Source organism: Drosophila arizonae, chromosome 4 (genome assembly GCF_054131065.1).
Source record: "Drosophila arizonae isolate 15081-1271.41 chromosome 4, UAZ_ARI_1.0, whole genome shotgun sequence".
NCBI classification, from domain to species: Eukaryota; Metazoa; Arthropoda; class Insecta; order Diptera; family Drosophilidae; genus Drosophila; species Drosophila arizonae.
The window spans coordinates 11,690,600-11,716,060 of record NC_142924.1 but is presented as its reverse complement, the minus strand read 5'-3'; the positions used below and the strand labels follow the sequence as shown (position 1 = coordinate 11,716,060).

Genomic DNA, 25,461 nt, shown 5'->3' with positions numbered 1-25,461 from the left:
CACTATATCCGCTGGCATCCATTCGACAACGACGACGACGACGTCGACGACTATGTCGACTTTACTGCGGCTTACTCTGCGTATGCGTATTTTAGGTTGCGTGGGTTTGTGTGCTTTAGCCAGAGTGCCCGCCACAGTAAACAGGAAATGCTGACTTGACAGCGCCATCGTCCCTTACCCATAGAGCAGTCAGTTCCCCACTCCCCCCTCCACCCCCATCCCACACTGCCAAAAGAGGGCTCGGTAGCTGCCATGGCAACTATTCGCTTAACCGCAAAAACCAGAAACCATTTGGGCGACGAAGCCCGACGCGATAATCCTTTCGATTGACTTGGACACTTTTTTTTTTTTTTTTTTTTTTTAGTACTACTGGCAAAGAAAAAACATGCTAATGATTTGGCAATCATTTCAAATAGCTGATTTTTTAAACTGCATTTATGCTTTGGGGTGTTGTCATGTCACCAAAAAAGCTTTTCCATTTTTAATCCCTTAAAAATCCGACAAAACATTGTTATATGTCTTTATTTTATATTTTTTGCAGCTTATGCAGCGTATACATCATTTCGCCTGAATAAATCATAGAGCTATTGCCATAAATCACCCGAAAAAAGCAACAGCTAATCAACATACGTTAAAAGAGACGAATAACGAACATGACAACAAAAAATCATGCAAATTGAAATGGACACAGACACACATATAAATGCAGCAGATACTATAATCCAATGTATCAACATATGTGAGTGTGTGGTTGTGTTGTGGGCTAAACATAAATCTAACCGAGAGCACAACACTCAGATAACCAAACGGTTTACGAGCGCCCAAAAAAAAAAAAAAAAAGGGTTTAAATTTATTTCAACATGGAATTTTCAAGTGTATTAAAATGTTTTATTTTTATTTCGATTTTCATTTTCATTTTATTTTTTCGCTGCTCATTGTTGCAGCAGCGGCGGTAACAGTGGCAGCAGCTGCTGTTGTTCTTATTGTTGCTACTTGGTGTGCAAAAAGTGTTTGCATTAAATCATTCGATGATTTATTATAGACTGCTTTGCCACTCGTGAGCTCGTCCGGTGTAAGTCCACATGGGAATTTTAATGGTTTTGGGATTGTTGTAGTTGTTGCTGCCAAGTCTAGCCAAAAGTTTTTGCTACAAATAAGTAAAGTAAAACGAAATCGCAGCATGATTTTGGCAAGCCTAAAGACAAGCATAAGCAGGGCAGAATATGGAGTTGAAGCTCTAGTGTGAGCCGTTCCATTCATAAAAACAACCGTTACTTACATTCCACAGCGCAAAGACAGGCAAACACAAAACGGGCTGCAAGGCGCTGAGAGCCGTTTAGCGAAAGAGAGTGAGAGAGGCAGAGAGCTTTGCAGCGTCAACAAGTTTTTTCTCTGTCGGTCAGCTGTTGTGGATGCCGAGTGGATGCCATCTGCACTTAGTACACCAGTTGCGCCTTGTGGAACGCAGGGCGTGTTTACAGTCGGACCAGCTGATTGGGCGCTGCCGCCGCCGCCGCCGCCGCCGCCGCCGCCGCCGCCGCTGCCTCGGCCGCGCCGCGCTGGCAACACTTTCGTCAGGCGCACAGGAAACTGTTTCGTGTCGACTGTCAGCGCGGCCCGACCAGCTGGTCACAATATTTTTCAGCTTTTCAGTTGGCTTTCCATTGCGGCGCCGCACGCACGTGTCTCGGCAACGGTCACGAGTCGGCCTCAGTGGATCTCAGTAGCGCTCTGTCTGGCTTTGTGCTTGTGTTTCGCTTCTCCGCGCAGTGTGTTGTCGAAAATAAAATAAAAAATTTAAAATAAATAAAAATTAGATATCTATATATTTAAATAATATTGGAAATTCTCATCGGCTGCGAACATAAAATTTTTGTGATTTTTTTCGGTGCCATCGAGCAACGATGAATTTTGACTTTAACGGGCATCGTTTAAGCCGGTTCAGTTTTCTGGCTTTTGGTTAGGTGAGTTTCTGGTTAAGCGCAACTCAAAAACTTTTTGCGAAAGTTCTTAAGCTGTTTCGCTCGACTATTAGGAGCTTAAAAAATCCATTGAATATAATCCGTGTAACGGTCACTGCTCCAGTGGATAAATATAATTTCAACACGGATTTCTCTTTATAGATAGGCAGGTAAGCTTTAAGGGTGCATGTAGAGCTATCTCATATACATTAAGAGCCCACACCTGTAGTAAAGGCTCTCCACCTTAAGTAGCGCTTGAAGTTTTCCCCTGCTTATACTTAGCCCATAAAGTTTCCCTCGCTCCACAGGCGTCACTGTGAGCCCATCTATTCTTATCTGAAAACAACTCGCTACACTCGTGGCCATTATTACAAGTACATGCTTGGCTTCAGTTTATGATCGATGTGACCACAAAAGTGCAATCGAAGTGCGCACAACTATCAACTGGGGTGTTGGTCTTTTCTTTTCTGAATCAAATTTATGTCTTTCATATAAAACATATACTTTATAGTCCACATCGCTGCTGCGTTATAAACAAATAATAAAAACAACTCAAATTGCTTGTACATCTGCTTAGAGAACATTTCAGCAACGCTTTATATCCGCCAGTCAGAAGGAAAATTCGCATAAAATTCAAATTCTAGCTGCGAGCAGGCAAAAGGGCGAGAGATATAAACCCAGAAACCTGCTCAAACCTTGAACAAATAAATCTAATATTTCTAGATACAATCTCTCTGTTGTTGTTGTTTTTCTCTCTTTTATGACCAGACAATAAAGGCGAGCGTCCAGAAATGTTAGGGACGAGCTCCAACAATGTTGAAGAGGTTTCTGTTTGCCAAAATATTTTGCATGTATAGCGCAAAGTTTTCCAATTTCCCAGAAGGAAATTGTCCGCCGCAAAGTTGACTTAGCACAGCGCAAGCCTTTTTCACACAGCCAACGGCTCATTTGTTTATGCAAAACTAACCGAACTTCTGTCACTAAAAGTCACAATAAATATTTAAATTTAAGTGCTGTTAACTAGCGCCCTAAAAACAAGCAAAAATCAACAGCTGTTAATACTTAAGCAGATACTATCTGGTATTTTAAGTGTGGAATATATATTATAATTTTTTTCGCTCTATGCCTAAATGTTTCGCAAGCGTTGAAATTTTAGAGAAAGAGCATCGTTAGTTTTAATTGGCTCCGTCGGCGTTGACACATTTATTTGGACGCAATCTTTGCTGGCGTCGTCATTAGGCCGCAAAACATGTGCTGCCATTAGGCATTAGTTACTGAGCGAGAGTGCCTGACTGGCAGATACTCTGTAGAATGTGGGCGAAGTAATTGAGATCCTGACAGAAAGATATAGAAAACTGATGAATGACTAATAAATATCATATAGAAAATAATAAATTAGTATTACATTTTCTGCATTTTTCTACATTTTTCTAGTTTTTCCCGACTTTTTTTTTATTTTCAGAAAATTTTTAACTTAAAAAATGCAAATTTTAAATAAATATCTCAAGCGTAATTATGTATATATTCATATCGAAAATACATGAGAAATAAAGATAAGAACTCTTTACAGGCAATTTTTCTTGTCTTAACAGTGCTCAAAATAGATATATGTACACACACCGTACACAGCTTCAATTTAACTCAACTTTTGCTCCATGTACTTGGCTGTTAGTTGCCTTTAGCTGTTGTTAACAAGCATCTTGAGCACATGAAGCTGCACTTATCCACTTAGGGACCATCTGAAATCGTGTGTGTACATAAATTGTGATGTTTCATATACAATTATTTGTCTCCAGCTTCATCTTTATTACAGTCAGAGTCGCAGACGAGAGTCAAATGTCAATAGCCTATGTAATCACGGCGTCCCTCTTTAGTGTTATATATTTTTTTGTTTTTTTTTTTTTTTTTTGTGAACGGATTAAACGAAACCCTCAAAGTTTGGCCATTGGTCAAGTTAATAAGCAACATGGTATAAGTTTAGCTAATTAGCTTTTTGGTTATTTGCTAGTGAGCCGCTCTCATTGTCCATTGTGGTTTGATCCCAGTCGAGTGTCAGTCCGAATCCAAATGATATCTCCCCTTTGTCTTGGCTCTGCTGGACGGCTGCGTTTGTCTGTGGCATTGTCTGGGAATTCCCTTTGAAATATTAATTTGATTAAATGCTTGAGGCATTGAAATGTCTTCAAATTAAACATTTATAAAGTTAAATTTAAAGACATTTGAATGCTGAGTTCCATTTTAAATGCTTTAAAATTCTTTGAAAATACATTTCCCTCTCGATTTGACAATTCCCTTGATTTTGCCTGATATCCTTAATGCTTCTGCGGCAATTCGTGCCAACACAATGTTGTCTAATATAACCTCTTATGTGGCTTAACTGATTAGCTGTCAAAAAGTTGCGTATACGCCACATGTGCCGCGTTATTGTATACGCGTCATAAATTAGGCGTCTTCCCAGCGGCACGCGTTACATTTTGCAGCTTGTAAAAACAAAAGAAACTTGAGAAAAACTTTTCACTTACCAGGTACACACACGAGCGTTGCGTATACGCCCCGTGGGCGCCTTCTGTGGCTTGGGCGAGGCGGATGAATCAGCAAGTGTTAATCCAATTGGGTATTGCCAAAATAAATGACTATAGACTTAGTCCACATTAAGAGCTTTTCACTTTTAAATGAGCCATGTAAAGTGTTTGTCTAGTCCAGCCCTCAAATAAATTCAGATGCCCAGCAATTTTTCAATGGAAAACAAGAGAGAGAGGAAGAGTGAGAATGAGAAAAACTTGTTAGAAAAATATCAATATAGAGCCCAAAATGCCGAACCACAGAATTAATACGGGCTGCGGTTGACAATGCTGTGCCCCAATCAATCGCAGTGGCCCTCGCCTTTGTGGCCAAGCTGTTGGGCTTTTTTGCATATCCGAACCGAGCCCCAAACGGATCAATATTTCAAGTTGGGCCTTGCTCCACCACTCTGCAGTCGAGGCAAGGCCCAGTTGATGGCAAAGTACTTGGAATAAATCAGTGCTAGCTGGTATTAAGCACAAATCAAAGGCAGCCAAACAGCATCTGCGTGCTGGCAACAGCAGCAGCAGCGGCAGCAGCAGCAGCAGCAGCAGCGACAGCACCAGCAACCAAAACAAACAAAATCACTTACGATGCAATTTTATGTTGTGCAATGGCAAAGGCAAGCCAAAGGCAAGGTCAACGGCAGCCACAGCCATACCCACAGCCATAAAGCCAGAGGGTTCCTGCTCGGCGGATCACGTACCATCATCAGCGGATGCTGCTTCTCAGAAGCAGATATGCATGAGTGATGGCGTATCCATATTCCATATTATAACTGTATATTCATCTGCACCCTCGCTCGCTACTTTCTAAAGTGTTGCATAAATCACGGCGAATATTACGCATACGCAGCGGGGCGTGGAACGGGTATGCGAATACAAATGCGACTGTAAATGGGAGTGCTCATGAAATAATCTGTCAGTAAATGCGGATGCGTTGAGTATTTGCGAAATGCATAAATAATGATTATTATACATTTAAGTAATAGTTTTGACAAGTGGCGAAACAGCAGAAGCATTAAATGCAATTAAACGTTGGGAGCTGTGGCCACAAGCTGAAAGCTTGGGATGAGCGTAAATTACTGAAATTTATGAAGATTATCAATTTAAATATACCAAGCAGCTGCTCTTTGAAATAGCTCAAATCTGAGAGGAAATTTATACGACTGCAGGGCAGAGCGCGTAAATCAAAAAACCCCGACCAGAATGTCTACGGTATAATTTTCAATTGTGATAGCTAGTACAATATATATATACTATATATATTTACATATCTAATGTGCCTGCAGGCAAAAACCTTATTAGCCATTCATTCAGTTGATGGCCCAAACACTGTTGGCAACGGCACATTAAACAAAGTGCAATAAACCATTGCATGGCACGAGGAGCACACTTTGGGTCTTTAAGCCCAAGTGCTTTGTTTACTTGACCAGCATTAAATAAAAACTCTAGCAGACAGAGCGAAAGAGGAAGAGGGAGAGAGAGAGAGGGAGAGAGAGAGAGAGAGAGTGGTAGCAACGTTGCAATGCTTGAGCAAACAATGGCATCAACAATCGACAACAAATACACAAAAGATATGGCAGACGACCCTTAAAAGATTATAAAAAATGAAGTACTAAACGAGTGGGAGTCAAAGGGGCGGTACATAAGTAGCGAACACTGCGCTGGCTATTATTTTACGAGAATCGAACACTGTGCAGACAGTTAAGCGGTTCTCCTAGCTAAACAATATCTGTCAGTTATCAGAAAAGCTTCACTAATGCCTGGGTGAGAATTATTTGTCATGTGTTCCTAATAGATAAAACCGCGCACTTGGTTTGTTATCCTTCTTCTTCTTCTTCTTCTTCTTCTTTTTTTAGCGTTTGGCTAATGTTTAAGTTATGAGGTTTTTGGCCCCGGCTGGCTGCTGGCACGTAGTTTATTCATAGTAGCAGTCGTCGTATTGTTTTTCGTTTGTGGCGTGAAGACAAATGGTAGCTGTGGTTGCCTGATTTACATATGCTTAGCAGCTGTCATGGCCAAGTGCTAAGCGAAGGCATTTGCCATTTCTCAACGGCTTTGCAGCTAAAGCGGCGCCCGAAAATTGCATTTTATCAGCGAGATAAACATCAAGTGCACATGCAAGACAAGTCAGAGACAAATAACAACTGGGACTGGGACATGAAAGAGGCAAATCGTCTGTCTCTGCCTCCTTCTCCGTGCCTCCTCCTCTGCCTATTCCTTGGGAGTCATTCAAATGCCAGTGCTGGAAATATATATACAGCAAGCAGGCTGCCAAGCAGGAAGCACGAAGGACATTCTCATTACCTGATGTTGACATTTCTCAGCATGTCAGCCAGACGCAAGGTACGTCACGTTTGCGGCTTGTAAGTGATCCAGAAAGAACTGTCAGCAGCTGCTCTTTGCAATCACGCTGCATTTGTTGGAATAACTGTTGAGAGATAGCAAAATATATTTAGATTTCATTAAACTTTCAGTTAGGAATTTAAATATTTAATATATTTACTCTATGTGCTCTATATGCTTAGCCCGCACTAACATCATCATTAGAGCATTAGCGTTATCTGGCTGATGGCGCAGCTAATTCGAGTCAATTATTCAGCGAGCACTCACTGGAGCCCGCATCTGGTCAAGCGCTGGCTTTGTCATACGAGCCACGTTAAAGGTGTGCTTAAGCTGCATTAGCGGCAGCACCTCAATTGCCACTTGCAGGAGTCGGGAGTAGCCAACGCCCTCTGCTTACCCCTTTTTCGTTAGTTATCGCTGATTGCACTGGCTTTGCAGCAGCAGCAGCAACAGCAGCAGCAGCAGCAGCAGCAACAGCAGCTGTGTCGACAATTTATTAAATTCCCCATGCGCCGCCCACTGCTAAGCAACTGGCAGGAGTCGACATTCGACGGAGGCACGTGAAAAATGCGCTCGAATTGCTGGGGTCAGCCAGGATATATACTTATGTGTAGCCAGTCGACCCACATGGTTGGCGCCGGAGCAACCGCCATATGTCAATGACCAAATTGTTAATGTGCCACAGGAGGAGGCCTCTTAAGACTTGGCCACACTTTGGGACAGTTGCTATAAACCTTTATTATGTCTGAATATTTACAAGTTTATGAAAATATTTCTGTATTTTATTATTCTGTATTTAATTTCAAGACAAGTTTCGGACTTCAATATGAAACCTGAGCAAAAAATTGCTGAAAAGAACTCGATTAACTTAGCACGAATTACTTCTTATTCAACGAAATTCGCTTAGACAGTGGATACCATGAAAATGGGCTTTGAGGCGTTAGGGTAATTGAGGTGTCGGCTTACACATTTTCTGCTGCTGCCGCTGTCTGAAAACACTTTTTGTCCGTCCGAATTCTCTCACCTTGGCTGTCTCAGTTTCCTGCTTTTTCTTTTTTTGCTTCTTGTATTTTTATTATGCTGCTTACCCTCCCACTCCCTCACTCTTTCTTTTCCTATGTATGTCTCAAGTGCACTAAAGTGCCTTTGGCTACTTGTTTTTCAGCTGCATGGACACACACACACATACACAAATATGTTGCTGTTTAGTGGTTTGTTTTTTTCAGCGACTTTGTGTAAATTTTATGAACTCACGACTGCAGCAACTGTAGTATAGTGTACTTGGGCTGTTCTCCTAAACAAAACTGCTTAGTTATGTAATATTCCAAGATTTTTGAACAACTAGTTGACCTCATTTCGGAGCACTTCGAGCGACTTCCATGCATTTGCCAATTTAACTTAATTAAAACAGCAGCCAGCTCTTTATGCCGAACTTTCAACTTGAATTTAAAAAAAAACGAAGAGAGAGACATAGAAAAACATAGAGAGAGATAGAGAGGGGGGGAGAGAGCGAAATGTGTCTTCCTTAAAGTTGACAGTAAACACGAAAGCTGTGCACAGTGCGAACGGTTTGATAGCAGTGATTCATTTTTCCTTTTTCCATTTTTCATTTTTCATGCAGTCAGTTAGCCACTTGAAATGTCGCTTCGGCTTTGCTGTGAGCTCAAGGTAAATGTTGCTGCAGCCGCAAGTGCGCTTGTTCTGCTTGTTATTCGAAGGTCCTTCAGCAGGAGGCGAAAGAAAAAATACAGCTGGCAGTGCGAGTCAAGTGCTGGGTGAAATTTTTCGGCGGATCGCTTTTGTAGTCAATTTGCCGTATGAATATGCAATTTGGCTTTGAGCTGGCGCCAGCAACAGCTGTCGGTTTGCTTGGGTTAAAGGTTGAGGGCTCGACCTTAAAGTGAACTCAGCCAGAAGGCATCAAAGCTGCTGCCAATAAGTGAATTCAATCGGGTACACACGCATCTGTGATATGCATACGAATATACCTTGGGATCTTAAAGCCAAAAGGCTTTGAGTAAGTCAGCCCAAAAACCACTTTAACCCAATTTAATTGTTGGGAAGGCGCGCACTGCGTAAAACGTGGCGTATGCGTAATAAAACGTATTGCGCCTAAAAGATATACAGACAACAAACTGGTTTTACGCCCCGCTGCATAAAAAGCAACAAATTTGTAGTCAAGTGAAACTAACTAAATGAAATTTATGCGGCTGTTCGTGAGCAGCTCCCTGTGGCTATAAAGCACGTGCAAAAAAGCTGGGAAAAAACTGGAAGCGAAATAAAATATTTGTGGCACGACGACAGCATACAAAAAATATATTTTAAAAACATTTTTAAAGCGTGAAAATATGAGGAAAAAGAGAAATGAAAAATAATATAATTGAACACAAATTGTGCGTAGGGGCAGAAAAAAGAAATTTGGTAATTTTGTAATGAATATTATTTATACACGAACAGACAAACGGAACACACGTGCGGGTCTGTGAACAGGCCTCAAGTAGGCTGAATAAAATTACCATTAGCATAAACTCACATGCACACGGACACACACATGCATACTTGTGGATTAGCCTTTATAATATATATTAGTATTTATTCACACCAGCGACTGAAAATTTAATTGTGCGTGTTATACGGGGCTGACACTGGGGAATGGGACTGAGGAATGGGTCCATAGGTAATGAATCGATAAGGCATTCCCCGGCGGGTAATACCCAAAATGAAAAGTTAAGCGTTTCGCTTGGAGTGGGCAACACCAGCAAAACACCAGCAGAATCAATGCCAAGCACCACTGGGAGGCAGCTGGAAGGGGGAGCTCAGCAGAAGCTTATCAACTTTTTCGAATGCCTTTCGTGCATATGAATTCAAATTATGTTTGCCCGCTTGAACTGGTGCTTTAATGATGGATTTTTCGATTGTTCAGAAATTGTTTGAAAAATGCTGAGCAAAAGTTTGATGAGTAATTTTTATAGAAAATTACAGCGAATACAAATTGAAATACATATAGCATACTTTTAAGCAGCCAACAAATATTGTAAGTCGAGCTTTTATTTATTTCAATGAAAGATTACGTGGTTAAAGATTTTGTTACCCTCGAGGTAACTTGATCTGTTAATGAAATAATTCAGTATATATATATTCTTAAGGGCTATAGAGCTTATAGAGAAAGGTATTTGGGGTGCAGCTAATATAGAAAAGGTTTTACTGATATTTGATACATTTCTAGCTCTAGACTCGGTGGCGTCTAAGTCTTCTCCTGAAACTGGCGGTGGGCTAGTAGAGCTGCGAGCTGTGCTGCCTAATCGTCTAGCCAGGTTAAAGTTTAGTCTCTCTAGGTAATTTGGTGTACTTAAAAGTGCCCAGGAATATCACACGTAATTCCCAAGCGCTTACTTTAAATTCAATCGAAGAAAATTATTAATCAATTTCTTATTTGATATTGTAAGCAGGTCCATCAATCATTTGACTTTATAGTATATATGCTCTCCAAATTTTTTTATGACAGCTTGCTTTTGGCGCAGCAGCTGGTCCTTGGTTATTAGTTGTCCAACTTATTATACCTTATTATGACATTGCATTTAAAATTTGTTGACTATGGAAAATTGATGGCATTTCCTTGACTTGCTCTTCTGCACAATTTACTGTAATTTTCTCTTCTGCTGCCCATTTTTTTTTTTTTTTTTTCACTTTGTCTGGTTTTTTTTTCGCTGACGAATGGTCCGCAAAATTGTTGCTTGTTGGAGATGAAATTGAAAAACCACAGCACGAAAAAGGCAAGTCTGGCTGCTGCCAACAGGTACTGGTGATAAATTAAAAAATAATATCTATAAAGCTTTGCGGCCACGTCCAAACGCGCACTTGAATCCCAAGTACTGCGAGCGTTTTCTTCCCATCTTTCCTATTCCCCTTGCGCTTCAAATTTCTGGCGCTATTTATCTTTTATTAACTCGACTAATACAAATTTCGCTGGCGCGCTGCGGATATTATTTTTATTTGTTGTCACAACTTGACAGCAAACTAGTGCGGACCACGCTGTGGTCAGCTGCAACATGTGTTTGCTCGCTCATGTCCAGCCCCATGAGCTGGCCACAATTACCAACCGCCCGACCAACCGCCCGACCGCCCGCTGCTTTCTAGCCGTTTTTGCTTGTTTCAGCCATTTTCATTAGCAAACAGTTTTATGGCACAAATGAGCGAGGCGCATTAAAACAAAATGCGAATTTAATTTTCTAGCAAATTGCAGCAACAAATTGGCTGCAATTGTGCAGCTAATTACAGTTGACATATTAATTGACATTTTTTATGTGCCAGCTCAATTTGTAGAGCTCTCTACAAATTGAAATTACTGAAAAGTAAACAAGTCTAAAGTATTTATGCTTTCTGGAATATTCATGCATTTTGTTGCTCAATTATTTATCTGCTCTATAGTATCATAGTGTCGCATTTCTCAAAAAAAAAAAAAAAAAAAAAAAAAAAAAAAGGAATAAATAATACTTAAATACATAAAAATTGTGTTGTTAAATAATTTTAAAAATATTAAAAAATAAAAAAAATATTTGAATGAATAAATATAGATAAATAAATAAATAATAAATGCAGATAAAAACTTATTTAAATCTAAGAAAAAATACAAAATAAGTTAAATACATATACAAAATAAATAAATAAAAAACAGAAAAAATTAATTAAAACTAAGGAATAAATATATTGATAATAATTTATGTATGCATACAAAACGGAATGAATATATAATTAATAAGTATATTAATAATAACTTATTTATGCGTATTAAAGAATGAATAAATATATAATTAATAAGTATATTAATAATAACTTATTTATGCGTATTAAAGAATGAATAAATATATAATAAATAATTTAGTTATGTTAATTTAGTTATATTAATATTTATATTGTCTTACCTGTTTTAAAATGCCAAACGAGTATTGCGCAGTTTTCGGGTTTTCCCTATTTTCCTGTATTTCCCCATAGGAAATTCAATTAAATGATTATGCAACCAAACGAACCTAATAAATTATCTGTTATTATTAATTAATAAATGCAGGAATGTTTATTTGTATTCTTGTTGTTGTTGTTATGAAATTAATAAGGTGAGACGCGTATTTGCTGTGACGCTCAGCTGCTTGTTATGAATTTATTGATACTTTATGGACTGCGACTGGGGCCGAGCAGTTAATCAACTGCCAATTGGCAACTGCCAATGGAATGAATCCAAAACTAAGGCCATGCAGACATGCACACAATAAACGCGCTCATAAACAATAAGCCAGACAATAAGCCGTCAGAGATAAGATATAAGATATATGATGGCCAAATGCAAATTAAAAAGAGCCTAAAGGGGGCGAGCGTAGAAAATAATGTTTTATTGACCCTGCACCGTTGCGCCACTTGTTGCGCACAATAAAATAGTTTGCTTTAGCTGTTTGTCGAATGATATTAATTATTTATCAACAAGCAGCATCGATTTTAGCCAGGCTACGAGTTGGGGGAGGGGGGCGTTACGCTAAGCTTAGCGAATTGAAACAAAAGGCTCGCCTGTCAGACTTGCTTATTATGCAATATATTTGCTGCAAATACTCGGCTCGAGTGGCGCTTCAGCTCGTTGACAGTTATTACCTTGACCTAAGCCAGTTGCTCTGCCTGCACAGTTCCATGTGTGTCGCATGTCCTGTCAAGTGGGCTTTGTGTATGCGTTTTTCCTTTTTTTTTTTTTTTTTTGTTTTTTGGGCAATGAAATGTGCAGCGCGTCCCTTGTGCTGTGTGCTTCACCATGTGACCGAATAGCCGCCAACTGTGGCTCTGTTTATCTGCCTGTTTGTTTATGAGTGGCCCGAACTTTTGATCTCTCTGCCATAAGCGTTGGCACATTTCGCCTGTTTTTCTGTTTGCTCACGTTGCTTTCGCCAACATTTTCTGAATGCTTAATTACAAAATTCTGATGTGTGTGTGTGTGTGTGTGAGTGTTCTTCACGCTGTTTCACCTCAACAAATATTTGACCCTCTCTCTCGCTCTCTCGACTCTGCCTGCCCAACCGAGTTTCAGCAAACAGTTTTAAAGTCATTTCACAGCCATAAATAATTCGTAAAGCTGACATTTAAATTTAACCAGCTGCCTTTTTATTAAAGAACAATTCTTCAAGCTGCAGCATATTCGAGTCGAGCCGGACGGACAGAAGGAGCTAAACTTGAAGTGCGTCTAACGAGCAGTGGGCCAGTGGGCACATGAATAAAGTTTTGCACAAAGAGCTAGTGAAACCCTTGAGGCGTCTCAGCTGGCAGTTGATTTGGCAACTAATGCTCCTCGCTCTGGCATAGCCTTGGACTGGCCGGCATGGCCAAGTCGGGCATATCAAGTCACCATTGCCACGTGTCTGTGCTGGCATTACCTTTGCAAAGGCTCAAGATTGAATGGGAATCCGATTTTACAGTTCGCAACGCACACGTGTGTGCAATTACACACACACACACACACAGTCACACACAGAGAGAGAGAGAGAAAATACTCATAAATGTAGCATTCATTGAGAGCTCTCTAAGGTCAGCATTGAATGCTGGACCGCTGCGAGCGCCGGAAGTAGCTGCCAGAAACCGTTAGGAAATCATCAAAAGTAATAAGCGGAAGTAAATTTGCCCGAAGCAGACACAACCAAATCAGATCAGCGTAAATAATTGAGCAGATGCCCGCTTCCATATAATATTCAAACGATATTAAAGCCACATGAAAATAAATAAATATTCACATGTTCGGGCAATCTTAAAGCAAATGTAGCTGGGATTCGTTCGAGCGCCTTTTGTTAGCATTTTTTGCATTTTTTGTATGTTTTTGTTGCTCTCAATGGCAGCGTGTGATTTTTGGGCTATTTTTTTTCATTTAGAAAAAACCTTTCAGCCATTTTGCTTTTAGTTGTACTTTAGCTAATTGCTTAGTCTTGTTGCTGATACGACGGATTTTTTTCTGTTGCCTTTTTTTTTGCCTTTTTAGTCCGTTATGCAACAATTGGCTGTTCTGGTTGCCTCATTTAATGCACTATTGGAGAACAATACAACAGTCTAAGCAACTCAACTCGGTTTAGAGTATCCGCGATTCGTCTATACCCAACATTGGAGATTCTTATTTAATTTGCAGTTTAGCTTTCGGTTGGCTAGATTGGCAATACTTTTCAGTTTTCGCCACAAGTTTTCTTGGCCACAATGTATAACCCAATTGTTGCCGTATTCTTGGCATTTTTGCTTTGTTCTAATGGCTTACAGGAAGCAAACAAAACCCAAATGCTGTTAAAACTTGAGAATTGTATTTAGCTAATGCCCTGAAGCGTTTGATGCTGAGTGTTGAATGTGTTGAGTGTTGAGTGTGTTGTTGTTGTTGTTCGAGGATTTCAATTAATTTGCGGCGATGCCCAAGTGAGCCTGGCCCTGACAGACAGCTGCCCCGCACCGTTCTCAAGTAGTTTCAAGTACTGCCAATTACAGCGATTCGATGGACTATCAGTCATTCAAATAGTCCTTCAAATGTAATTATTGAAGTTGTGCTTCTGCCCAGCAAAGTGGCCCATCTAAATGCACAGCATGTGCCTGACTTGAGCTTTTACTGCAAAGACCACCACATAAAATGGGCTAGAGCAGGACTCCCAATACCCCTCCCACTCTCTCTGCCTCTCTCGCTCCCACCCTCAGCTTATTTAAAGCACAGCATGTGCCTGGGCCACACTTAATTGAATTCTGTGTAGGTCTTCATGGAACTGTGCGAAACAGTAATAAACAAATAGCTTAAATTACTTGGCAACCACACCCTAGACCAGGCTGGCAGCTGGCCTCAAAGTCCAGCAGTCACTCACTCACTCAGTCAGTCAGTCAGTCAGTCAGTCAGTCAGTCAATCGTGTGCTTGGACAGGCCACGGTCTGATGCTTTCAAATAAAAACGTATACGCACCGTATGCCGCACATTAACGACTAAGAGCATTGTATTCGGCAGCTGGGCACATTAGCATCTGCTTTGGTCTGGGAAGACTCAAGCAAGCGCAAGGCGTGCAAATCGAGCCAAGTCACGTAATGCCCAACCATTGAACAACTTGTTGATTCCACTAAGGACCTCGTGGCATGAAATGAAACATGGCAAGCAGTCGGCATTTAATGCCAAAGCAAACTCTATTTAAATGATCTAATGAAGCCGTTTAGGCCATTAGCACCATCCACGGCTCAATAATGGCCTATTTGAAGACTTGGCCTAGTTTTAATTACCCTGCCAACCAGCCAGCCAGCAGCTGATGTCCATTGACTTTCAGTTGCTTGCAAATATGCCAGGCTCTTCACTGTTTAATTATGTTGCATAATTTGCACCGATACACAGCTCGTTAGCTGCAGATGTGGCAGCCAATAGAGCCAGTAGATTATGCGTCAATTTGTTGCTCCAACTAGGTCGAGCTAGGCTTTCAATTGACTTAACGAGGCTGGATGGCGCCGCAGATAAGGAGCTGCCGACAATAGCTTGTCGAGTGACCGAAAATATGCCAACATATGCTGCACAGATAAGCAATACCAAGGAATGTTTTTCATCTATTTGCGAAGGGTTTGACCCAAGTGCTGGGCGAAAAGTTTTAATTAAATATTGCAGCCGACTCGAGCCATGTGGGAGCCACATTTATATTTGCAGTTGCAGCAACGTTCAGCAAAGTTCAACCAGAGCCAAATGTGGCTAACGAAGTGCAAAAAGCCAAGTGAGGCATGCACAAACCGAGCACCGAGCACAGAGCACAGAGCACCGAGCACTGCAATGACATTTCTTTTCATGCTACTCACATTGCGTATACGTAATGTGTGTTTTAGTGTGAGTGTGTGTGTGTGTGTGTGGTCTTTGCTGGCGGCTGCTGGCCCGCAGCCAACTGCTCATGGCCATGGCCAACGTGGACAACCAAAAGTTTGCTTTGATCACAGCTCTGCTCAACTGGCGTATGCGTAACATTGATAGCAGCTGCTTCATCTTTCCGTTGAGCTTGTAAACTATTTGTCTACGCATTAGTATTCGCTTCCTCTTTGGCCAATTACTTGGCTCAAACCCTGCCGGACATGAACAGTTATGGCTTATGACTGTGAAAACTTTTGTCAGAGTTGAGCTGTCTTAAATGCTTTACTTAAGCTCTTCCTTTAAAGGTATACAGCAGACATGAGCTGTAGAGCCAATTTCACCTTTACCTGCATCAAAATTTTCCAACTTGTCATTCACAGCTGAATAATTTCGGCTCCTTCAGTCAGCAAAATGTCCAATTTGGCTTCCTTCAACTTCAACTTCAATTTCAGTCTCAACTTGAACTTCAACTTGAATTAATGACACGTTGTATTTAATTTAGTATTTGCATGTGGGCAGGCAAAGTTTTTCGCTGCCAACACGAACTGCTGGCAACACGTTATAATTTGTGTGCCATAATTTAGAGCTGTATAAATATTTGGCTTATTTAATTTCAGCCACGGGACGAGTATAGAGGAAACAATTTAAGTATTGGAATATCGGAGGGCGACCGCAGCGCAAGAATATTAATGAGGAGGCAGAGCTCGGGGTGCGGCTTGATGTTGACAGCGAGCAGCTGAAACGCAACTGAAGCAGCAGCTGCCGGGGCCACAAAGGCCACAGTCCCAAGTAGCAGTTGTTATAGCGACTCCGCCTGGCCATTCACACCACGGACGCAATCAGGCGAGGCAAACACTACCACACCTACCACTACCACCACCACCTCAAGCTCCCCCACCGCCATCATCTGACGACCAAAATTGACAACATGGTCACGAACATGTCGGAGCCGCATTATTGCGGCGCCAGCGTCGATGATTTTCACACGAAGTAAGTTGATTGGAATGGGCGGAATACGGAATGCGGCAAGCGGCAAGTGGCAAGTGGCAAGTGGCATGTGGCATGCGGCATGCGGCATGGCCTGCCGTGTCAGAGTATTAATTACTTTTTGTTGTTGCTGTTGTTTCTTGGTTTAAATGTAATTTACATATTAATTTCCTTGCCCACGTGTGAACTGGCGTGTGCATAAGAAGATCACCTGCTTAATTGCCATGAAATGAATTTTTTTGGAGCTGATTATACGCTGCGTATACTGAATATTCATTCATCCCATCAGCATGACTCCGCAAATTGCCTAATGAGCAGGAAGCTGTATATTTTCGCAGTTCATTTTAATTTTGTTTATATTGAGTATTGATTCAACTGCTATTTCCTCTAACCCACACAGCTATAAATATATCCATGGGTACTTTTCGCTCATCGTCTGCATCTTGGGCACCCTGGCCAACACCTTGAACATAATTGTGCTGACGCGTCGTGAGATGCGATCCCCCACCAATGCGATACTCACGGGCCTGGCCGTGGCCGATCTGGCCGTCATGCTGGAGTATATACCCTATACTGTGCACGACTACATACTCAGCGCGCGTCTGCCGCGTGAGCAGCAGCTCAGCTATGGCTGGGCCTGCTTCATCAAGTTTCACTCGATCTTTGCGCAAGTGCTTCACACCATCTCCATTTGGCTGACAGTTACGCTGGCCGTCTGGCGTTACATAGCCGTTAGCTATCCGCAGCGTAATCGGATTTGGTGCGGCATGCGCACCACCACAATAACCATAGCGACAGCCTATGTGGTGTGCGTGCTGGTGGTGTCGCCGTGGCTCTATTTGGTCACTGCGATAGCCAAGTTTCTGGAGACACTGGATGCCAATGGCAAGACGATTCGGTCCGTGCCCTTGAGTCAATACATCTTGGACTACAACAACGAGGAGCACATCACGATGCAAGTGATGTCCAGCACCACGCCGGACATGGCCTGGTCTATGGCCACGGGCGGCAGCAACACCACTGTGGTCAACATGCCAAGTTCCTCCACTGATTTGGCCACCCTAATGACAACAGTTCTACCCGACACGGGAGAGCGCAACGTGACGGTCTACAAATTGTACCACAGCGAGCTGGCGCTACACGATCGACCTCTGCGCAATGCCACATTTCTCATTTACAGCGTGGTGATCAAGCTGATACCCTGCTTTGCCCTCACTGTGCTCTCCGTGCGCCTGATTGGCGCTTTGCTGGAGGCGAAAAAGAGACGCAAGATACTCGCCTGCCATGCGGCCAACGATATGCAGCCCATTGTCAACGGTAAGGTCGTCACGCCCACGCAACCCAAAAGCTGTAAGCTGCTGGAGAAGGAGAAGCAAACGGATCGCACCACACGCATGCTGTTGGCGGTGCTGCTGCTGTTTCTCATTACAGAATTTCCACAGGGCATCATGGGTTTGCTGAATGCGATGCTCGGCGATGCGTTTCTCATGCAGTGCTACCTTAAGCTGAGTGAGTATTAGGTTTGGTTAAGTACAGCTAATTTTAATTTTGTGTTGGGACATTTATTTAATTAAATGAATGACGTGATATATATATTTAAATATAATTTGAAAAGCGATGTGACCAGATGTGCATAAAGAATAAAAAGTCATTTATCGTAAAGTCCTTTCAAACTCCGCTATCGATATATATTTATATTGTTTCGATATTTTTGCATTTTAAACCAAAGCTTGCAAATAACAGTTGCCCGTTTGATACTCTACACTCAGTTCGCAATATCAACGAACAAAATTCATGCTCACTCGCATCTTGCTCTGAGCTCGAAACTTCGGTTCTTTTCGTGAACTCTTCGTATGCTGCTCTTTCAACGAACAGCGGTTAGGGAGCGAGACGATTGGCGTTCGCATAATGAGAGTCAGTGTGAAAAGGTCAATGCAAGCGGTCATCACATTCACATACATATGCACGCTATCGATGTGATTGCCGAAGACTGCACTCCCACTCATACTAAGGCATGTAACCAAACGGTCGGGGAAGAGAGAAGAGCACATCCAATCAAGCCGATCGCGAACGAGCTCGTTAATGAACCTATTTCAGTTGCTCTCTGGGTTTTTCTCAGAATGTGATTTAACATGTGAATATGTACATCTCTTTCAAAAGAGGCAGTCCAACTAGTTTTAAGTTTTCTTTTTATTGTTATGCATTCTGCCAACAGCAACACGGCTTGCTTGGCAGAGTGCAGCAGTTAGTTGCACTGATGCTTATTGCCTTTCCATTCGTATGTCTCATTTTAGGTGACCTAATGGACATCTTGGCACTTATTAATTCGAGCATTAATTTCATACTCTACTGCTCGATGAGTCGACAGTTCCGCAGCACATTCACGCTGCTATTCCGGCCGCGCTGGCTCGACAAATGGCTTCCGCTGTCGCAGCATGATGGCGATGGTCGCGACGGTGCCGGCGGTCGGTTGAATGGCTATGGCAGGGAGCGACTGGTGCAAACGGATGCTGTTAGCAAGAGCATGGCCATTGATCTGGGCCTGACGACGCAAGTGACGAACGTGTAGCAGGAATGCAGCAGGGCAGTGTCGACAGCGGCAACAACAACAACCACAATGGCCTCTGCGGCAGCGGCAACAGCAGCGTCAATGACTGAAACAGCGCCTGATGTTGATGGATGCGCCAGTGAAATTGGTGCTACTGATGACATTTGCGTGGTTGAAATGCTGCAGCCGAACAACACTGTCAGAAACAATAAACCACACAGCAGCCCCTGCTGCACCAGGAGCCAGAGAGCTACAAGGGACGCCTGTCGCCGGCGTGGCAGCGTGGGCGGTAAATGCATTTGGCCTGCCACTGACTGGCTGCGCAAGTTGCGCAACAATCAGTCACAGCCGCAGCAGCTGCCGCAGCTGCTGGAGCAACAGCAGCAGGAGCTGGAGTCGCACACCAGACGCAGCAGCGTGCTGCTCATGGTGCTGCTCAGCGGCAACGAGATGGAAGCCAAGGCGGTGGTTGTCAGCGAACAGAAGTCCCTGAGGACAACGCCGCAGCGCTTGTCCCGATCCCATGCCGACGACATAGACGAAGCCATCGATGCGCTGTGGCTGTAAATTGAGCACGCCCACAACAGTTACAAACACAAACACAAACACAAGCCCAACTACAACCACTCTCTTTACACTTAGAGTACTTAAGGATTAGCTAGCTGTTAAGACCAATCACAGATTTGTAGAGCGCCCATTGCTCCATTTTGGCCAGCGTTGCATGCACGAATCGAGCCCCTCGCGCGTGCAACGCTCCGCCAAAGTGTCCTTGCGGCGTCATCTAACAATTGGTGATTCGTAGGTTTTATCTAAGTGATACTTGACATAGTTTATTAGCCAGTAAGCGTATGTAATACACACCAAATATTATTTCTAGTTCGACCTGGCCGGAGGATGAGCCAAGCGAGATGCCTTTGAGTTTTCCAGAGAACTTGGTTTACCTTGGTCATAAGTAAACGACTTAAGCTATCTTTTATATTATGATAAATTAACCAAATAAAATATGATTTCATGTAACTCTCGAGCTAAACGACATTTATTGACTGTAGATAATTAGTAGTGATATCTCCAATATTAATAATCTGAACTTTGATTAATTAGCTTGGTAATCAAAGTCAAATATTCAACTTTCAATTTCAATTGCGTGCGAAGCAACAACAAAATCTCTCGCAGGCCAAAAGCCAAAACTCAATCAATGGCAACAATAATAAATAATAAATAATGTATAATAATAATGATGAACTGATGACCCAATTCGTAGCTGCTAATGGCAGAATTTTCATCATGATTGTTGCCATTTGATTTTGATATATGGTCCGACTTCAACTAGTTCACATTATCGGATGTTTTCCAATCAAACCAAAAAGGCCAACGCAGCCCACGGCTGGCCAAAACAAATTGCCCCCAAAGTGCCAGTGAAAAGGCCAAAACAGTTACATAGCGCAAGATTTAGCAGATGTTTTACATAAATTTGCTGGGCGTAATTGCTGTTTTAGCTCAGCTAAACGCTCGGCTGGTTTTGGCCATCATTTTTGGCTGAGAGTATATATTCATATTGACTTAAAATATTCTCTGCTTTGCTTCAAATTCCTGGAATTATTTGTGCTGCTCATTTCTCATACAATTTATCTCAGGCTTCCTCTATCTCTGTCTTTCTGTGAACTTTTCCGTTATTTATGTGTGAAATTTGTATCTTAAATGCCATTGTAAATGCATGCATGACTCGATGATTTGCAGTTTTCCATATTTCATGTTGTGGCCATTGACATTTTGTGGCTGAGTGTGGCAAATGAAAGCAGATTTTTAAATTATTCTCTCTCTCTCTCTCGCTCGCTCTCTCTCTCTCTCTCTCTCTCGCTCACTCTCGCTTTCTGCCTCTGCGTTTGTGTCAGCGTGTCAATAAACTTTCACAACAATAAAATGTTGACGTAGTAATATAGAGTCAAAGAACGCTGCCAGTAAATAAACGAAAAACTAAAGCATGCTGAGAATGTTGTCAGCATTTGCTAGAATCGCAAGGATTGCAATAACACACACTCGCATACACATACACCCTCACACACACACTCACACTCACTTTTGTGGTCTGCTCGTGGCAATGCTAAAAGGAATGCAAGTATTTTGGGTCATCTCACGCATGCTGAACTATTTGACTACAACAACTCAGCTCAACGCTCTGGCTATAACATGCGAATGCCTAAACTTAATTTGTCAGTTTATAGACTTCAAAATACTATATATGTTTTAAATCCATGAGGAGTGGAATCTAAATTATAATTCATTGCATGCATTACAAGCAGCTCGACAAAAACAAAATTTCACTTGAAATATTGCAGCAACTATGCGTTTTGCATGAACTCAATTAAGTTGTTTTATTCATTCACTTCATAATGAGATTTAAATTCGATGAAAATATAATTTAAAGTGGCTACATTATTTTCCTGGAAATCTATATTAACTACATGACCTTTAGACATATTTTTTGCTCTTAAACTCCTATCATGTAACTCAATCAGAATTCTCTGTTTCAACTTGGTTTGGTAATTTCATTACACAAGCCATCAAAACTTCATATTCGTGTAGCTGGCAGATTTAAATTTCAAATGGAGCAGTGTGTGGGTGTCTGTATGTGTGTGTGTGTTAATTTGAGCTTGATGGCTAGAATTTCGAATGCAATTGTGGCAAATTTTCGTGAATTACTTAGACGAAGGCCACCAGAAGTGGCGGCTGCCAGGAAGTCCTTGGCTTTGAATTTTTGGCTGCTTGGTTATTCGTAAAATGTGCGCCAGCTGCGCGAAAGAGAAATTAACATAATTGCCACGAGCAGAGCAACAGCAGCAGCCGCAGTAACAGGAGGAGGAGCAGCCGCAGTAGAAGCAACAGCAGCAAGTGTTAAAATGCAAATTGGCCAATTAGGTGGTGAAAAATGTGCAAAGTTGATAGTTGAAATACTCCAAAGACCATGTTTTGATTGATCATGGTGTATTTTTTCTGTGTCTCTTATCATTAATTCATAATTAATTTCAATGGCAGACTTGACTATATTCAGCTGGGAAATACACATAAATAGACCGTGATTTTTCCTGCGTGAATAGGAAACAGAGTTGATTATTTTCCTAAACATCAAAGATACGCCAAGAATGTAATTAAGATAGCATTTCCATTGGCAAATATGGGCTGCCCAAGGAATTCCGGGAAATACTCAGTGCTCAGCAGCAGGAACATGAAATTCTGTGACCTTGGCAAGTCATTGAACTCCGTTAGTTAGAGCTAAGCCTCAATGTCAGTCAATTTATCAGGTCAACTATTCAATTGGCGTCGTTTGCCAGCAACTATGATAAATGTCTTAGCTGCTATGGCCAGCACGGGAATTGGATAGGTGCTAAAAGCCAGTTTTATGGCTCATAACTCGTTGATCTTTTAAGCGTTTGAGTAATTAAATTACTCGACGATTATGGCAATTATATGGTAGCGGTGTGGGTGCAATGTTTCATTAAAATGATAAAAGCGTTTCGTCTTTGATGTGGTCCGCTCTGAATATTCATTAGTTAAATTAAAACATGCTGTTGACAACGCTTAATACTGTGAGAAAGCCAGAATAACTAAGAGACTGGCAAAAAGTCAAAGTCAAAAGGCATTCAGAATCTTCTGTGGCAACGTTGCGTATACGCATTTTCTTGGGAAATTATACTACATTTAATGGCAGCAGACACTTGAATCAAATATATGCATATATTTTGAGAATTCTCTTGATTTGCATTCGGCCGGTTGTTAGGCATTTATTTACAGACATCAACTCAAGTCTAGCCGTTAAAGCCATTCGCCTGGAAAATATCAAGCGCACGTGTTTTGATAATTGATTGATAAACAAAGGAACAGCTGCTACTTGGGCAAATGATATGACTTTCTTTTGTCTGTTGACCGGCATGGCTGAGCTAGCTTAATGGCTTTAAATAAGTTATGGGCAGTACTCGACTATAAAAAATTCCGAGGATGGAGCTTTTAAAAAAATAGAATATATACATATATATTCCCAGAAAATTGTCTGTCTTTCGGGTTCATTTTCCTTTAGAAAAGGTGCATTTGTAGCTAAATATTTAAACTCGACTTTAAGCCGCCTTTGACCCACTAAGAACTTTAAGCTTTTAACATAAATTGAAGACTTAATTACATCTCAATAGCATTTCGTCAAATTGAGGCACGCAATGTGGCACAAAAACATCATAAACAAGTAAGAAAGCTCTAGTCGAGACTGCTCGACTAGGAGATACCCTGAACCCTCTAATCTGATATTCTAATCATTCTGCACTTCTTTTATGCACACGTACATACAGATGCATCCACACGCACGCATAAGCCTGCGCTCTGCTAACTGCGCAGTAAGTAGCGACTGCGCTTGGGCTGCGCTGCAGTGTGGGCAATATTATGAGAATTTATTTATTGAATAACTTCTTTTGTAGACATACGATCTTAATGAAACTTTTAGAGCGTAATCATATTGTGAATATGTGTGTACATTCCAAAGCCCAAGTCTCTAGTACTTGAAATGCGTTTTTTACAAATTGGGGGAGAAGGGGGCGTGGTATCCAAAATCTGTAAATTACAAAATCTTTGTATCGATTAACTTTATATACAACACAAATTTGAAGATTTCAGGTCTAAAAATGTTCAAATTAGGCTAAAAAAACAAAATCAATTTTTCGATTATTCTCGATAAAAAAGTTATCGGACGATTTATCGAAAAAATAAAGCAAACTCGTACTGCGTATGGTACACACGAGTATGCATGCCAAATTTCAGCTTTCTAGCTCTTATAACTTCTGAGATCGACGCACTCATACGGACGGACGGACGGACGGACGGACGGACGGACGGACGGACGGACGGACGGACGGACGGACGGACGGACGGACGGACGGACAGACGGACAGGGCTATATCGACTCAGCTCGTCATGCTGATCAAGAATATATATACTTTGTGGGGTCTGCCACGCCTCCTTCTGCCCGTTACATACTTTTTCACAAAACCATTATACCCTGATTTCCCATTTTCAATGGGTTCAGGGTATAAAAATGTAAACAACTTTGTTGAGCTGCTTTAAGCACAAAGAGCAACAACAACAACAGCAGCAGCAACAACAAAGGCGATATTGGCTATGGCAACAAATTGCGTGCTTGTTGCCATTTTGGATGAGTTGGCCCAGTTTCTGGCTGTGGGCGTATATGTTCCGGCTCAACAATTGTTAAGTCGCAACAATGGGCCCAAATTCATTCGAATGGCCACGCCCACTATTGCCAATGCGCCCAAGGTGTCCAGCCACAGGCTGAAAAATCAATCGCAAAAGAAAACTAGAGAGAACGAAAACGAAAAAGAAACAAAAAACAAAATTCTGAAGCCGTTGGGCTGAGTTCCGTAGAAAATTTGCCGGAGCTCATTAAAAAATAGTTTCACGCTAAATGTTTGTCACTGCCACGAGGTGTGTGTGAAATGCCAAGCCTGCCTCTCTCTCTCTCTCACTCACTCTCCCTTTAAAAAAATTGTTGCCACCATTTTTTAGTACGACATTTTGTTGCTGCAGCTGTTGTTGCTTGTCTCCTTGAACCAGTTTTATAAACAAGCGAGCGGAGCAACGGCAGCGACCTAGTTGTGTCAAGCCGTTGGCGTTGGCCCACTTGCTCACACTCGGCCAACACGGCGCATATCAGGTAACAGCTGATGGACGTGCGTTGCGGCTAAGGCAAGCAATCAAAAGTTTCAAGCTAAATCCAAAGAGACAGCAGCAGCCAGCGGCAGGAACAGGAGTAGGAGCAGGAGCAGGGGCCAGAGTGCGTTCAACTAATGCCCAGCATAAGCTCATAAATGTCTATATAACAATATAAATAAGAATATTGTTTAAGTAAGTGCGGTTACACGTGCCACACTGAGGCTGTCCACGTGGCAACAATTGTGTGGCAAGGCCAAATAAATACACTGAGAGAACAGAAACGAGCCGACACTTTGCTTACAAATAAATTTGCATCTTTACATTGTTTGCTGGGCGTGTAGTCGTACGGTTTTCTAATTTAAAATTTTAATTGAAGTCAATTTTGTGTGTGTGTTCAGGCAGCACTCGCCCCACTGTGCACGCTGGCTGACAGCACCCGAAAAATATTCTAACAGCAGTTCCGGCTGCTGCTGTTGCTCCTGCTGC

The 25,461-nt window shown here is 41.8% G+C and overlaps 2 protein-coding genes across 3 annotated transcripts; both read left to right on the top strand.

Moving 5' to 3' along the window:
• The first annotated feature begins 1,822 nt into the window (after positions 1–1,822).
• On the top strand, positions 1,823–19,290 carry LOC108613085 (G protein-coupled receptor dmsr-1-like). Of its 2 annotated transcripts, none has more exons than XM_018006314.2 (4): positions 1,823–1,964; positions 16,352–16,724; positions 17,122–18,230; positions 19,016–19,290. In XM_018006314.2, exons 2-4 carry the CDS (start codon positions 16,663–16,665, stop codon positions 19,288–19,290), a joined length of 1,446 nt encoding a protein of 481 aa, XP_017861803.1. In that variant the 5' UTR covers positions 1,823–1,964; positions 16,352–16,662. The 2 variants fall into 2 exon arrangements, with proteins under 2 accessions (XP_017861803.1, XP_089322901.1); XM_089466775.1 differs by lacking the exon at positions 1,823–1,964 and adding an exon at positions 1,990–2,131.
• Positions 19,291–19,338: 48 nt separating this feature from the next.
• Positions 19,339–20,293, top strand: MsR2 (Myosuppressin receptor 2). Its single transcript, XM_018006326.2, has one exon. It carries the CDS (start codon positions 19,339–19,341, stop codon positions 19,834–19,836), a length of 498 nt encoding a protein of 165 aa, XP_017861815.1. The 3' UTR covers positions 19,837–20,293.
• The last annotated feature ends 5,168 nt before the right edge of the window (positions 20,294–25,461 follow it).